Source organism: Pteropus medius, unplaced genomic scaffold (genome assembly GCF_902729225.1).
Source record: "Pteropus medius unplaced genomic scaffold, Ma_sr-lr_union100, whole genome shotgun sequence".
Taxonomy (NCBI): domain Eukaryota; kingdom Metazoa; phylum Chordata; class Mammalia; order Chiroptera; family Pteropodidae; genus Pteropus; species Pteropus medius.
In genome coordinates this window covers 41,859,438-41,873,541 of record NW_024354875.1, presented here as the reverse complement: position 1 = coordinate 41,873,541, position 14,104 = coordinate 41,859,438, and the positions used below count along the sequence as shown (strand labels likewise).

General features: G+C 32.1%; 1 protein-coding gene across 6 annotated transcripts in view; it reads left to right on the top strand.

Moving 5' to 3' along the window:
• Positions 1-14,104, top strand: part of FXR1 (FMR1 autosomal homolog 1) — a 53,046-nt gene that overhangs the window by 31,015 nt on the left and 7,927 nt on the right. For 3 of the 6 annotated variants that reach the window (XM_039855696.1, XM_039855698.1, XM_039855695.1), the window contains exons 10-14: positions 3,151-3,260; positions 8,426-8,512; positions 9,109-9,166; positions 9,254-9,316; positions 13,606-13,809. In XM_039855696.1, coding sequence (XP_039711630.1) covers positions 3,151-3,260; positions 8,426-8,512; positions 9,109-9,166; positions 9,254-9,316; positions 13,606-13,809 — 522 coding nt within the window. Of the gene's footprint in view, positions 1-3,150; positions 3,261-8,425; positions 8,513-9,108; positions 9,317-13,605; positions 13,810-14,104 lie in introns of all 6 variants that reach the window. The other 3 variants (XM_039855693.1, XM_039855694.1, XM_039855697.1) reach the window with 1 other exon arrangement.

Here is a 14,104-nt window from a genome sequence, read left to right as displayed (position 1 = left end):
CTAACAACAGAGTAATAAAATTTTTGCACAGTGGACACTGAATAAATAATTGGTTTTTGTAAAGGCGTAGAATAAGGTAAGATGTCATGGGCAGGAGAGGAGAAGGATGTTATGTATGATAGGTTTCACATTAAAGTTTTTGATACCATTAATGATAACTTCTGTACTCATAGGTTAGAAATTGTGATAAAAATTTTGAGTTTGAAGCTGTAATTAAATGAACATTATAGTTATAGCTTGGGATGAGTTGTTTAATAGCTTTGTTATTTATGTCCTCTATTTGTGCTGTCTGTCCTTTTGAATGCTATTTGAGACATGGGAAAGCTTTTGTCACATGTTGAATACTTCGATTTTTCTAGAAATTTAAGAAATAAGCATCAATATAAATAGCAAAGTTTATTAGAAGGGGAATAAATCACCTATTGTATCAGTTTTTTTTTTTTTTAACCTTATTGACATTATTAGAACCCCTTGGGCTCCATTTACATGTAAATAGCCCGATTCTGTCTTTAGGAAATGATTTCTTTGCTATAGGTGTTCTATTTGTCAAATTCTATTAAATATTGGAGAAAATTAAAACCTTGTACTATAAAAATGGATGTTTGTTTTGGCCAATAACAATAGTATACTATGGTACAGTAGTGTACAATGCAAAAATTTGGACAGTTTCTTGGTACTCATTATTATAAAAAGCTTTTCAAATTTGCCCAAGCATTTGTGTAGGTATGACATAATTGCCAGTTAAGTAATCTCCACTTTATCTCTTCTTGGAAACCACTGTTCACTGTAGACTGAACTGTTGGAGAGAGTTGAGATGTTAAAATTGAATATAAGTTTGAAGAATTTAGTGTAATTTTAGTAACTGTTACGCTACAAAATTATCAAATATTGTCAAATGAAATTGCCTTTGTTAAGAAAGCTGAGTTTGAAAATGATCCCTTTTGTTTAAATTATATTCAATTATTGACAGCTATAAGTACAAACATTGAGTTGCTGCTTCACAGAACATAATTTAACTTGGGATTTTTTTTCACTTGTAAAAATGATTTGGATATGTTTGTAGTTACCTGATTCTTTATTCATCCATCTGTGCAGTGATGTGAGTGCCTGTCATTGTTTCATTTTTCCTCTGCCTGTCTTGGTTCGCTTTGGTGATTGGGTGATTTGTGTACTCTTTAGGAAATACACATTAGCAGCAGCCATTATACATTGGTGAAATTATCAGAAGTAGTATAAAGATTTCAGTTAGTTGTTGTATATAATAATAGTATATTTCCCTCCAAAATGTTTTATGGGCGAAGCTGTCTTTTGAAAAATAATGCATTCTTAGTCCAAGAGAAAGAGAAAAAGACTGAGGAATAAAAGGGAATGAGGACTACTTGGTGGGTAAGTTCCAGAGAGGATTCCGTTACACATTCAGGTTTCAAGAGTTAGTTCTAGAACTTAGCTATTCCCACCCTTCCCAAATCAAAAGAAAAAAAATATGTGAACATTCATTTGAAAACGAATCAAAATTTTTCACCTAGAAGCCTTCATTAATCACTTCTCTACTCTGTCCCTTCAGCATTTATGCTCAGTACTCAGTTTTGTACTATGGGTCTGCTTCAGTTTGTCATTATGTTTTGGAATTGATCAGTTAAAATATTGACAGTCTCTGGTGGGACTAAATAAAACTCACAGGTAGGTCCTTGCCATAGACCTCAGAAGGGTGATGATGGCTGTTCACTCACCACTGGTATAGTTCACAAGAAGAAAGGGGCACAGATTTGTGGGGTGGGGGTATTCTGCTATATCAACATGATAATTGTTTTTTCGAAAAGATATTTGCTTATTTTTAGCAGGGTCAAGGATGGAGTTGCTGCTTGAGCTTCACTGTCTTAACAATGAAGGTTGCTTTTATATGCTGCTGCTAGGGCTGCTCAGAGAAGACATACATCATGTGAAGTCCCTGACCTACTTTTTTTTTTTTTTTAACCTGTTCAATTGCTGTCAATTTTAAATTTAGGGTTATTAATGGGGAAGGAGGTTTTGAGAATAGGGATAGAAAATACCATAATAGCGTCTTCGCTGTATTGACCAGCTTTATTGTTCTCTTTTTTATTCCTGAATGGAAACTGTTCTCTCAAGCTTGCAGTAGGGAAAAAATCCATTTTAACCTTTTTCAACCAAAATTAATTTATCGTGAAAATAGATTGCTTATTTAGTAAAAAAATTAATTGGGGATTCAGACTTAAAAATGACTTACTCAGTAACAAATATAGTGTTGCTATTAACTTTATAAGGGATACATCCATTCCCTACAGGGAATGAAGGTTACCTGAATATTCTGTTACCAGGTAACACAACCCAGTATTGTTTTGTTATTTTATGAGAGTGTATGTTATCTTTATAACTAGTAAGTTCCTAAGGTGAAGAGTCTTCATGCTCCTCCCCTTGTAGGGTTCTCCTCTAATTATTGGATACTCAGTAACTGCTATTTGATAGACTTAATAGATTAATTGTGGAGAAAATAAAAAATTTGGATTTATGTCATTACAGTATTTCATATCTAGGAAGACAGCATACCATATATATATGCTGTGTTTATATTGTTGTGAAGTACTTTAAAAACTTAACTAGTTTAAATGTTACACTTCTTAAATGTAAACTTTCAGTGAAGAGCATAGTCATTTTAAAAGTATCTTCAAGTCATAGGTGTCTTTTGAACAAATAGAAACTTGAAAATAAAGCAAGATTGAATTTGTTAATTGTTTGAATAATTATAACAAACACATGATTTATGTCAAAATAAAATTTTTTTTTGCGTTTATTAATGTATCTAAGCTTATGAAATGAGTTAGACTCGATATTTTAAAAATATAAAAATAATGTAGAACATATTAAAAAGTTTAGACTTTGAAAATGTTGTACATGTCAGCCACATTGTCAATCCCAGTTAATAATTGCCTTAGGCATACTGAAGAGAAGGAAGTTTCAGACAAAAGATAAAATTTCTCAGGGGTCTTTAGGGGTGAGTTAATTGAAAGAAAGATGGAGCATAGCTGCTGGGTTTTTATAATCTAATAGCAAGTGAAAAATTATTTAGACAGTGTTGAAAGGATAGCAGTATTAGTTTTTAACTTAACCATAATATTTGTTTTCTTATTAAAGGAAAAGTAATTGGAAAAAATGGCAAAGTTATTCAAGAAATAGTGGACAAATCTGGTGTGGTTCGGGTGAGAATCGAAGGAGACAATGAAAATAAACTACCTAGAGAAGATGTAAGTATTTAAAATTAGTTTAATTGGCCTGTTTTTTTCATGTTCTTTTCTTGGCTGACTTATAATGTTACTTCATATTTTGGAAATGGTTTTATGAAATGATTTTACATCTAGTTTATATCTAGTGAGCTACTTATGCTCTGGTGCAGTGGATTTTTCTTTTTAAAAAAATGCTGTTTTTTATATTTCTTCACACAATTAGAAAACAGTCCATCTTTTAACTGTGTGCCTTGGATTCTTAGTTGGTTTCTCAATACTTCAGTAAAAAGCCAGTTTTTGATAAAAAGGTTTTAATTTCATGATCTTAACAGTTCTTTTTTGTACTTAGAATGTAAAGCAGTGGAATTTGATATTCTACAAAGCAGTCTCTAGAAAGGAATTCTTGATAAATAACGTTCTCCTTGACATTTTTTATAGAATCTGTAACTACTGACCATTTTTTAATTGACATATTTAAGCTTTTATGTTGCTATTAATTTTGGTACCAGCTTTATGAATTTTTTTTTTCATTCTTACATGTTGATGTTTCGTCCACAGTGCTGTTCTTTGCTCTTTGTACATCACTTTAAAGATCTCTTAACCCTTGTGGTTCCAGTAGTTAACTCTATAGTTGACTTAAACTTTGTATGCCTGAATGTAAGGCAAGGATTTTCTCCCAAACTATCTTCCAGAAAGCAATATACTTACAACTTCTTTAGTTCTGCTGAATAGATTACTATTTGGAGAGATTTTTTAGCTGATTGGATAAAGTCAGTGTCATAAAACAAACAAAACTGTAGATATTTAGCCCAGATAAATAGTCTCACATCAAGGATGTTATAAAGATGCCTATTAAAGATAGACACTTCCTTTATTCATTTTAATTAGAACATGCAGGTATATACACTTAAAACGAATGAGGAAAACAAATGACTTGGTATTATATAAATGAATGCTTGTAGTTCAGATTGATTTCATCTTGCAGTGTTTTGAAATTGCTATAAATATCAAGTAACTTACTTATTCTTAAGGCCCCCTACCCCATTTTTCATGACTTTAAGATGTCTTAGAGATAAAAGAGTAAGGTCGGTGGTGTCATACTGTTATTATAGGCACTTCCCCCTTTATACTTAATATATAAAATAATGGCAGTTCATTTGGCATACAACCACCACCTGAAATTGGTTTGAAGATCAAGAGGTTTACTGGCCAAGGCCATTAAATGACTTGTATGAATTTCTTGATATTTAAACTTTTCTTAGCTTGACTTATCCTAGTTGTTTTGCATATTTACCATCTTGTTGCAAACTAATTCATCTAGGACCTCCTTTATAAATAAAAACTTACCCTTTTTGATGCTTGTAGTTTTGGTCATTTTCATTGCTATTTCTGGGCCAGGGTTAGATTTAAATGCTTACAGAAATCAAGCAGATTATGTAAATGATTGATTAAGCAGATTGACATATATAGATGGATGGGAGGGCACCTGGTGCCTTTCTATAAAACAAACATGCTCAGCTTTAATGTAGTTCACATGTGGGAATGCTGCATTATGTTTTGAATTTTCAAAACATTGCATGTTAAAACAAATCTGAAGGTTGATACTGGCTTATCTGGGTACACCATTTTACAATTAAAGTTGTCTAAATCCTCTGGAGACTCAGTTTATAACTTGCTTACTCTGAAGTCTTTGGTGACACACCTTTAGGCAGAGATGACCTTTTCCACCTGTATACCATAGTTATCATTGTCTATATAATTGGGTATTTAATGATACTCTTTTAGCCTTATATATTTTCTGCTTTATATTTTTAAGCCAGATTTTGGACTCAAGAAATCAAATCTGAATTCTCATTTTCTTCATTCTCAGCACACTGAATTATATAGAGTAGGCACTTGATAAATATTTTATATTAGTTAAGATTTTTGAAGAATTAAATTTGAATTTTTAATTGTAAAAGAAATGTTTGTGTAAGAGAGTAGGACAGAAGGGTTTAGTGTGAAAACTAAATGTATATCTATGTCCTGTCCATGTTTCTCTTCTCTCTCCATCGTGCCTAATAGATTTTACACTGTTGTCAGGTTACATTTTCATGTCTTTGTTTTGCTGTTAAAAACAATGCCTCAGCAAACATCCCTGTGACTGGAGAGTAAATTCCTGAAAGTGGATTTGTTAGATCAAAAGGTATATGGCATTTAAATTTTTAGATCTCGGTTGATTTTCCCACACATTTCTTTCACAAATATAGGAAATGTGTCCATTTCCCACATATTTGTCAATAATTGGGTTTCATCATACTTTAGTTTCATTCCAGAAGGTGTACATTACCATTCCATATGTTTAAAAGATATTTTTATTTTTTCTGTAAATAGCTTGTTTGTCCTTTGCCTTTTTTTTTTTGTCTTTATTATTCCTTAGTTATAAGAGCTTTTCGCATTTTAAGGAGGTTAATCTTTCCATATGTGTGGCAAGATACTTTTTGTTTCTTTTGATTTTTTTTTTCCTGTGCTGACATTTAAAATTTTTTTTATATTGGATTTTTTAGGCTTATGCTTTATGACTTATGACTTCTGCATTTTGTGTCCTTCCTGGTAGGGTCTTTACTACTTATAGATCATTCAGAAATCCATTTATATTTTATTTTCTAGTCTTTTGGTTTGTAAGTTTTTCACTCATGAGATTAGAAAACCTGATATAAACTTAATATGTAAAAAGTTATCAGATTTTTAGCACACTTAAATGCTAAATTTTGCAAAGTAGAATTTTTTTGTTGTAAGGTATCAGGAAGGAGGGAGTCTGCTTTAGTTTTTTGAGTGCTAGTTGGTTGTTTCAATGCCATCTATTAAATATAAGTAATCAGTTTTTAGCAAGTTTAAAAAAATCAGAAATTTTACTGAAATAACTTAGAAATGAACTCATATGTTCAGTAATAATTACTCTTTAAATTTTTTCTTCCTATGGCTTTCAAGTAGCCATTAAAATATCTTTTTACCTCTCCTTGTCTTTGGAGGTAACTAAGGGTGATAACATTTCCAGTTCAGGGTCAAGGCGTTGTATTTCTCTTATTCCTTTCAGGTCATCTGTCTGGAATGACTTTCCCTTTATCTACTTGGTAAAATCTTATTTGTTTTTAAAAGCCACTTTCAGTAACAATATATTGAGAATTCCCCTAAGTTTCCACATCTAGGGTAGCATAATGCACATTCTGTCTAATATTACTAATGTTTTTCATATCAGTAGTGGCTACACAATGAGAGATTATAGGAATGTTTAGTATCTTTTCTGAGATTGTGGTTGCCTTTAGAGCAGGGACTTTTATTCATTAACATAAATTCTGGCAATTAACCAGGTTGATATTATTTGAAATTAGGTAACTAGATGTGAAATAATCTGGGCAGATTGTTTTCCTAACTATAAAATTGGTGTATTTTTTAAAGTTACTTCTTAATGAACATTAAGATATAGAATAAATAATGCAGTCCCAGGAATATGGTATGTGCTTAAAATAAAAAAAAAAATTCCCCACCCCTCCTCTGGCTTTTATTCACTTTGCATCCTTTTATCTGCATGTGAATTCCTGAGGACAGGATCAAGATTCACTTCGTAAGTTTAAGTTAGATTCCCTTTTTTCATGTCTTCATGATTACTTCTTTAGAGTCACTACAGCTTTCTATAAGTTCCATAATAGCTATGCTCTGTATTGCATCCTTACCACCTACCCTGGTGTGTTTTTCTACTTTTTAATTTCCCATATTTAAAGTTTGCCAATTAAATTTTTAAAAAATTAGTTTGAAAATAAGTCATAGAGTATTTTATTATACAGACTCAAAAGTTCTTAAGCTGTACTTTGTTCCATAACTGTTAGGAACTATTTTCTAAAGTCAAGAAATGAGAGATACTGAAATTGATTGGATGAAGTTTGTTAAGGCTTTACTCATTCTCCTTAGCCAGTATAGTAAGCTGGAAGTGTATTTCTTAAAAGGAAAAAGCCCATCAATTAGTTATCTTGTTTCTTTTCTCACTTTCTTAACCCATTTCTCATTTAGGAAAAAAAAAGTGCAGCTCACTGCCAGCATTAATTTTATATAAACATGCTCTTTGAGGCTGAAGTAAATCTGACTGGTTTTCTATGTGAAAATAAAATATAAAAACTGTTCTTTGAGTTATTTCTAAACAGAATTTGTCTCTGATTTGAATGTAACAAATGTATAAGTCGGATTCATCAAGTGAATCTTCAGCAAACAGCTGTTTGAGAACAGTGTTCACATCACGTGTAGGAATGCTACATTTCCTGGGATTTGACATTTTCAGCTATTGAGAATTATTATATTTTGTAAATGGAAATACCACTACTATAAACAGAATGCTATAAATACAATGATGTCATTTGTTTCCAAAGGCTATCGATATACTAGAGCGATGAGAAAATAATAATAAAAGCGAGATATATCGTGGCAAACTTTAGGGGGTACGTTTAGGACTGTAATCCGCGAGTTACCTCGGGGTAAACGCTGCAAACACAAGTGCTGCTGGAGAGTATTCTCAGGACAAACAGGAACCAAGTTAAACCTTCCTCTTGAAGTTCAGTATAATAAACAGGGTCTGGGTTAATCCTTTGATATGCTTTAGTATCTGTGACTAAGTATGTGCCCTTACCAGTCATTCTTTTATTTTCTTTTGTGTAAGTATTTCTACTCTGTGGGTGATACTTCCATTAATGGCACTCCCTCCAACACATAGACATCAAAGGGTTTGTTATCTGAGCACATATTATAAGGATAACCTGGCTACGTGTTTTATTATGTTTTTAAAGCAATCACTACTAAGATAATACGATATGTCTAGTCTATAAATTCATGACAGTTGGAAGGAAAATGCCTTTAAAAGTTGATTTATATTAGAAAATTAGATTGACTTAGAAATTAGAAAATCTGATGTGAACTGATATTTAAAAAATTTCTTAAACTTTTAGCATACTTAAACACTGAGTTGTGCAGATAAGACAATGAAAATCTCAGTATTTCAAAATTTTTTAAAAACAGTTTATTTTTAAATCTTGAAGTTCAGTAGATGTAAATTGCTGTGTGTTTCAGAAAAGTTTTTCAAGTTATATATTGGTATGTCAGATTTAGGCTAGAAGTACATTAAAATATTAAATGCTTGAGGACGTTGTGTTTTCTTACAGGGGATGGTTCCATTTGTGTTTGTTGGCACTAAAGAAAGCATCGGAAATGTGCAAGTTCTTTTAGAGTATCATATTGCTTATCTAAAGGTTTGTATACTGTTTATATTTACATTATTGTTGCTCTAAACATGAAACTTAAAGTTAAATGAACTTTATGTTTGTAATAAATTTCAAATCTTAACATATTTTTAATCCAGGTTCAGATATGCCCTTTTTTTGTACATGAGAATTTAAAAGTAAAAGGTTCTTTGCCATAATGAAATGATTGGCCTCATGTACATTGTTTCTCTTTCTCTCCTCTCTAAACTTTTACATTTCTTTTCCTACTGTTTAAGAAAAATGGTCACTCTGGTGTTTCTGTAATTTGTTATCACTTATGTACCTACATGTTCTGTACAGATGCAAATAGAGCACAGAACTGTTTAAGAAAAATGGTCACTCTGGTGTTTCTGTAATTTGTTATCACTTATGTACCTACATGTTCTGTACAGATGCAAATAGAGCACAGAACTAGAAATGAAGATAGGCTTTCTTGGTAACTGGTTTTGTCTAGATCATATTATCTCGTTGATATCTTTTTATAATTCTTAACTATTGTTTCTGATGTAGACTATTTGAGTTGATAAAGAGCAAGGGAGATAAAAAGTTACAAATAAGATTTACCCGTTTTGTTTTGATTACAGGAAGTAGAACAGCTAAGAATGGAACGCCTGCAGATTGATGAACAGCTACGACAGATTGGTATGGGTTTCAGACCTTCTTCCACCAGAGGGCCTGAAAAAGAGAAAGGATATGCCACTGATGAAAGTACCGTCTCTTCTGTACAAGGTTCTAGGTCTTATAGTGGAAGAGGCAGAGGTCGTCGGGGCCCTAATTACACCTCCGGTTATGGTAAAAAAAACATTTTTTTTGTAGAACTAGTTTAGGTGCTCCAGTACATTTTGATGCTTATTATTTAGTTTCTCACTTAATCTTAACTTCAAGGGCAGTAGATTGTTCTGAGGTGTATATCTTAATACAGTAGTGACGGCATACTTTATATTAATGACAGTGAAAGGTATATAATGTGTTTAAGCAGCTATGTAATGAAATGAAGCATGTTTTTGTTGGTAGTTCATGATTGGTTATTCTAAATATTTAGAATAAATATATGTGAAACTTCAAATATTTCTCTTGTACAGTTGTGTACATTTTTCAGTAAAAACCCTAGTAATGGTGATGCTGCTAGAAATCATCTTTCGCTTACCTTCTAGGAAAAAAAAATGAAAAATTATGTTAAGCACTGTGCTAAGATTGCATATAGCAAATCTATACTAGCTTTAAAAATATACTTTATTGGCTCATCCAGCAGTTTTAAATATTAATATCACATCTGGAATTTTGTGAAATAATAGCATTTCACTAAAATGAGGGCTTTAAAAGTCAACCAAATTAACATTTTATAAATGAACATTTTTCTCACATGTACTTATTTCACTGTGAGGATGGAACCTAACCCATAGGAGCCAGTGGATGGTGATGGTCAATAATTCTCTAATTCTAAATTCTTACTTATTCTTCTTCAGCTTTGGAGTTGTTCCGTTTTTCTACATTTGGACTTGGATCTTAGCAGTGACTGGTTTTTTTCCTCCTTTGTTCTCTTCCCTTCCTCTTTTCTTCCCCTTCACTCCCCATGCTTATCCTAACTGCTTTAGGCAAATATTTCATGAGACTTTTCTAAAACAAAAAGCATTTAGGGGAAATAGAACACACAAAAGCTTACAGTGTTCATCAGATTCCACATCCAGATTTCATGTTTGAAGGACCATTTAGTGATGCCAATTATATTAAATTTGTACTCTCTTATTTGTTGTAGAGTTGGAAGGTTAATTATTCCTTTCATGTCTTAATTTTTTTGTTATTTTAAAGTTAATTCTGTATTGAAACCTGAAAAGCAAAATTCCAGTAGAGTAAAACTGTTTAGCATGTGATAGCCTGAGAACTGTGAACTATTGTATTCCTGAAAATACATATAATACAAAAGACAACCAGTAATTAAATAGAAATTAGGTACATACTGAATGCTTTTAGAGGTATAAATTACGAGTTCATATGATCAGATTTGTCTATTTGGATGATAAGAATGAATTCACTGAATAATTTCATAAGCCTCTGTGGGAAGTCAAGTTAGCTTATTGATGAGAAGTCACTCTTTGGCAAAATGCTTTTGTTGACAGTAGATAATTTATATGAGAGTGGTAGAGGAATATTGGAATTGAAGAAAGCTATGCAAATTGTTCAGTAGATGGCACTCTTACCTCCGAATCTTTGCAGACTAGTAACATTTCTTGAAATAGCTGTCAAACTTAAGTGGACTTGAGAGAAATAACATTTGAATTTAGTTATAGATTTTACTATCCACTTAATATCAGAAGAATTTTTAAAAGATAATTTATATGAGCTATATAAGAAACATTTTCTCAGTATAACGTCTCTGAAATTGGTACGTATCTAACAATGGGTGATGCCTTACAACTTTAATTGGCAGCATTTTCTTTAATGGCACACAAAATACTCTCAACGGATGGCATGTTGGATTTGATAAAATGTGGTACTTCATCTATTAAGTTGAGCATACATGATCATTGAAAAGGATGTGAACCATCTTTATATAAAGTGATTTTAGAAGTTTTAGGGGGAAATCTTAAAATTCTGTTAAAAACATGTCTTTTCATTTATGGGCATGATTAAAAATGGAATCAGTTTCATGAATCATTTTTAAAGCTTTTTTAATTTTTGGTTTTGTGAACTTATATTTTACAAATTTGAGAGATTGGAATGATTACAGTGATTGTAACAGTATTTTCTCTAGGTGCTGTATCAAATTACACACTTAGAAACTTGAACAATACAAATTTATTATATTTCTGTAGGTTAGAATTCTGACGAGTCTCACTAGTCTTAAGTTTTTGCAGAGATATATTACTATCTGGAGGCTTTAGGGGAGAATCTGTTTCTTGATATTTCTTGATACCTCCCTTCCTTGGCTCATGGCCTCCTCTCTCTCCATCTTATGAAATCAATAACTGTGAAGAGTCCTTACACTGCCCCCTCTCTGGTTCTCTGCAGCTGAGAAAGATTATTTATTAAAGATGCTTGTGATTGGTTTGGCTTCGCTTGGATAATCCCCCGACCTCAGTATTCTTAACCTTGAGCGCATCTACAAAATCCCTTTACCATGTCAAACATGTTTAAGGGTTATTTAAAATGAATAAAGTGGAGCACTAGCCAATAGCCTTTTTGTTTTCTGTTTTTGACCTTGTTATCTGTCTTATCTGTTGAAATCTATGATTTTGACATCCTATTTAAATATTTTGAATAGTAGATTAGGTTAAATTTAAGGAAGAATTTCCTTGCTTATGACACTGAGTTAGATACTACTCTGTATTTCTAAAGAGAATTCACTAGGTACGTTTGTTAAAATCTTTACACATGAGATACACACCTACCTTCAAATTTAGGTAATGTGTTTTCAGGCAGAGTAGAAGTTTGTCAATAAATTCAAAAGTTTGTATACATTCCAACAGTTTTCTTCACTACTCATGAAATGATCAATTGCCCTTATTCCAACAAGCCATTACATCTGTTAATAAATTTTTTTTTTTTGGTCATTGGAGAAAGTATTTAGAAGATTCATTCTCTTGTGTGAGACTCTTATTCCTAACAAAGACTTGAAAAAATAGAAACTAGCGATAGTCTTCCAGCTACTTACTTGTTCATTCTTATATAATTGACTAGTTACATCCATATTTAACGGTTTGTGGAGAAAAAAAGATGCATTGAAGAGTTATCTTTAAAGGAGAAAGGAAGTTATTAGGCTCCATTTGTTAAACTTCACATTTTACTCCCTGCACCTTAGTACTATTAACTTTGTGTTTCTGAAGAGTTTTTATTTTACTTTTGTTATCAAGTGATAGTGGAGTTTAAGTATAGGGAACTTTTATTATGGAATCACTTTTATTTGGGAATTTAGCAAAGGAACTTCAATATCATTCAGCAAATTTACTTAAGAGAAAATTATTATGTCCGTTGGTAGGCATGTGGGGGCATTTAGTTATGAGACAGAGCTCCACCCTTTAAATTTCTGATAGACCAAGTGTGAAGTAGATTCAAAGGGATAAAAAGAGAAAACAACTCTTGACAAACATGACATGATAGGGATATATTACTTCTTAGGAAATATGATAAGGGGAGAGGTCTTTTTTCAGTTAAATTGGCCTGAACCTAGAAATTAGACTGGGCTTTGAAAGAGATATGTTTGGGTATGTGGTAAAGGGGAAGAGTGGAAGTGGCATCCCAGAACTACCAAAGAGTAGAATGAGAGTGAGTATGGTAGTGATTGGGAATCACATAAATCTGACACTTTGTGATGTAATGATGATGATATTTTAGGCTTCTATAGAATATTTGGAGTGTGTAAATTATTAAAAGGTAACTGTTAAGTCATTGGAATGTTAAAAATTGTAAATTTTTAGTTATACTGAAGTTTTGTCTCACTGATCCTGGCTTTGATTCTCTTGTCAGGTTATCCTCTTCTCAGGATAACCTTAAAATTTGTTCAGTAATTTCAAATACTGGATTCTAATTTAAGACACTGTTGCTCATAAAAGTTATTTTTTATACAACCAGTAAAAGTACACTCCCAATTTTGAGGCCATCAATTATAATAAACACCCTGATTTCAGAGATGTTATAATGCGAAAAAATATTCTCATATCAGTGAAATAATGGTAAAATACATGGTATAATTTGTTACTTTTCTGAATGTGATTAAATTTGCTTCTAAATATTGGATAGTGGTTATATATATTATGTTAATAATTGGATATTAAAACCTAAAAATGGGCAAAATTTTTGAATATTTCATCGTATTGTTAATATTCTGCGGCTGTTTTTCTGCACATTCAGATAATTCAGTTTTTAATCTATTGGAATAGTAGGTAATTATACTGTATTTACTAGTATAATATTAACATTTCATTTTTAGTTAATTTTGAAATTTTAATTTTAATGTAGTGTTTTTGAAGCAGCTAATCTGTAGAGTTAATTTAAACAATTGCAGGAAGTAATTCTGAAGATTTTCACTTTTTTTTCTTTTAATATATGGAGCTTAATTGGCTTATGTTATTTTCTTTCCCAAGGTACAAACTCTGAGCTGTCTAACCCCTCTGAAACAGAATCTGAGCGTAAAGACGAGCTGAGTGATTGGTCATTGGCAGGAGAAGATGATCGAGAGAGCCGACATCAGCGTGACAGCAGGAGACGTCCAGGAGGAAGAGGCAGAAGTGTTTCAGGGGGTCGAGGTCGTGGTGGACCACGTGGTGGCAAATCTTCCATCAGTTCTGGTAGTCTTTTATATACTATGTCAGCATTCTTTGTTTGTAAACAGTATAACTTTATGCAAGTTAATTCATTTACCAGGGCCACCCTATTTTGGAAGTTTTTCTTGCCACTCACTGTCTAAGAAAAATAGAACATATAGCAATATGAAGGCAAGCCCTGTAGAGTATTTTTCAATTAAGCTGATTTCTCTGGTTAAATGTTTATCCCTTCAATTTTGGGGGGCTTAAGTTATTAGAATGTTCTTCCCCCTAGAATTTTTGTGTGTTATGTAATTGCAAGACAGACTCGAAGAATTTT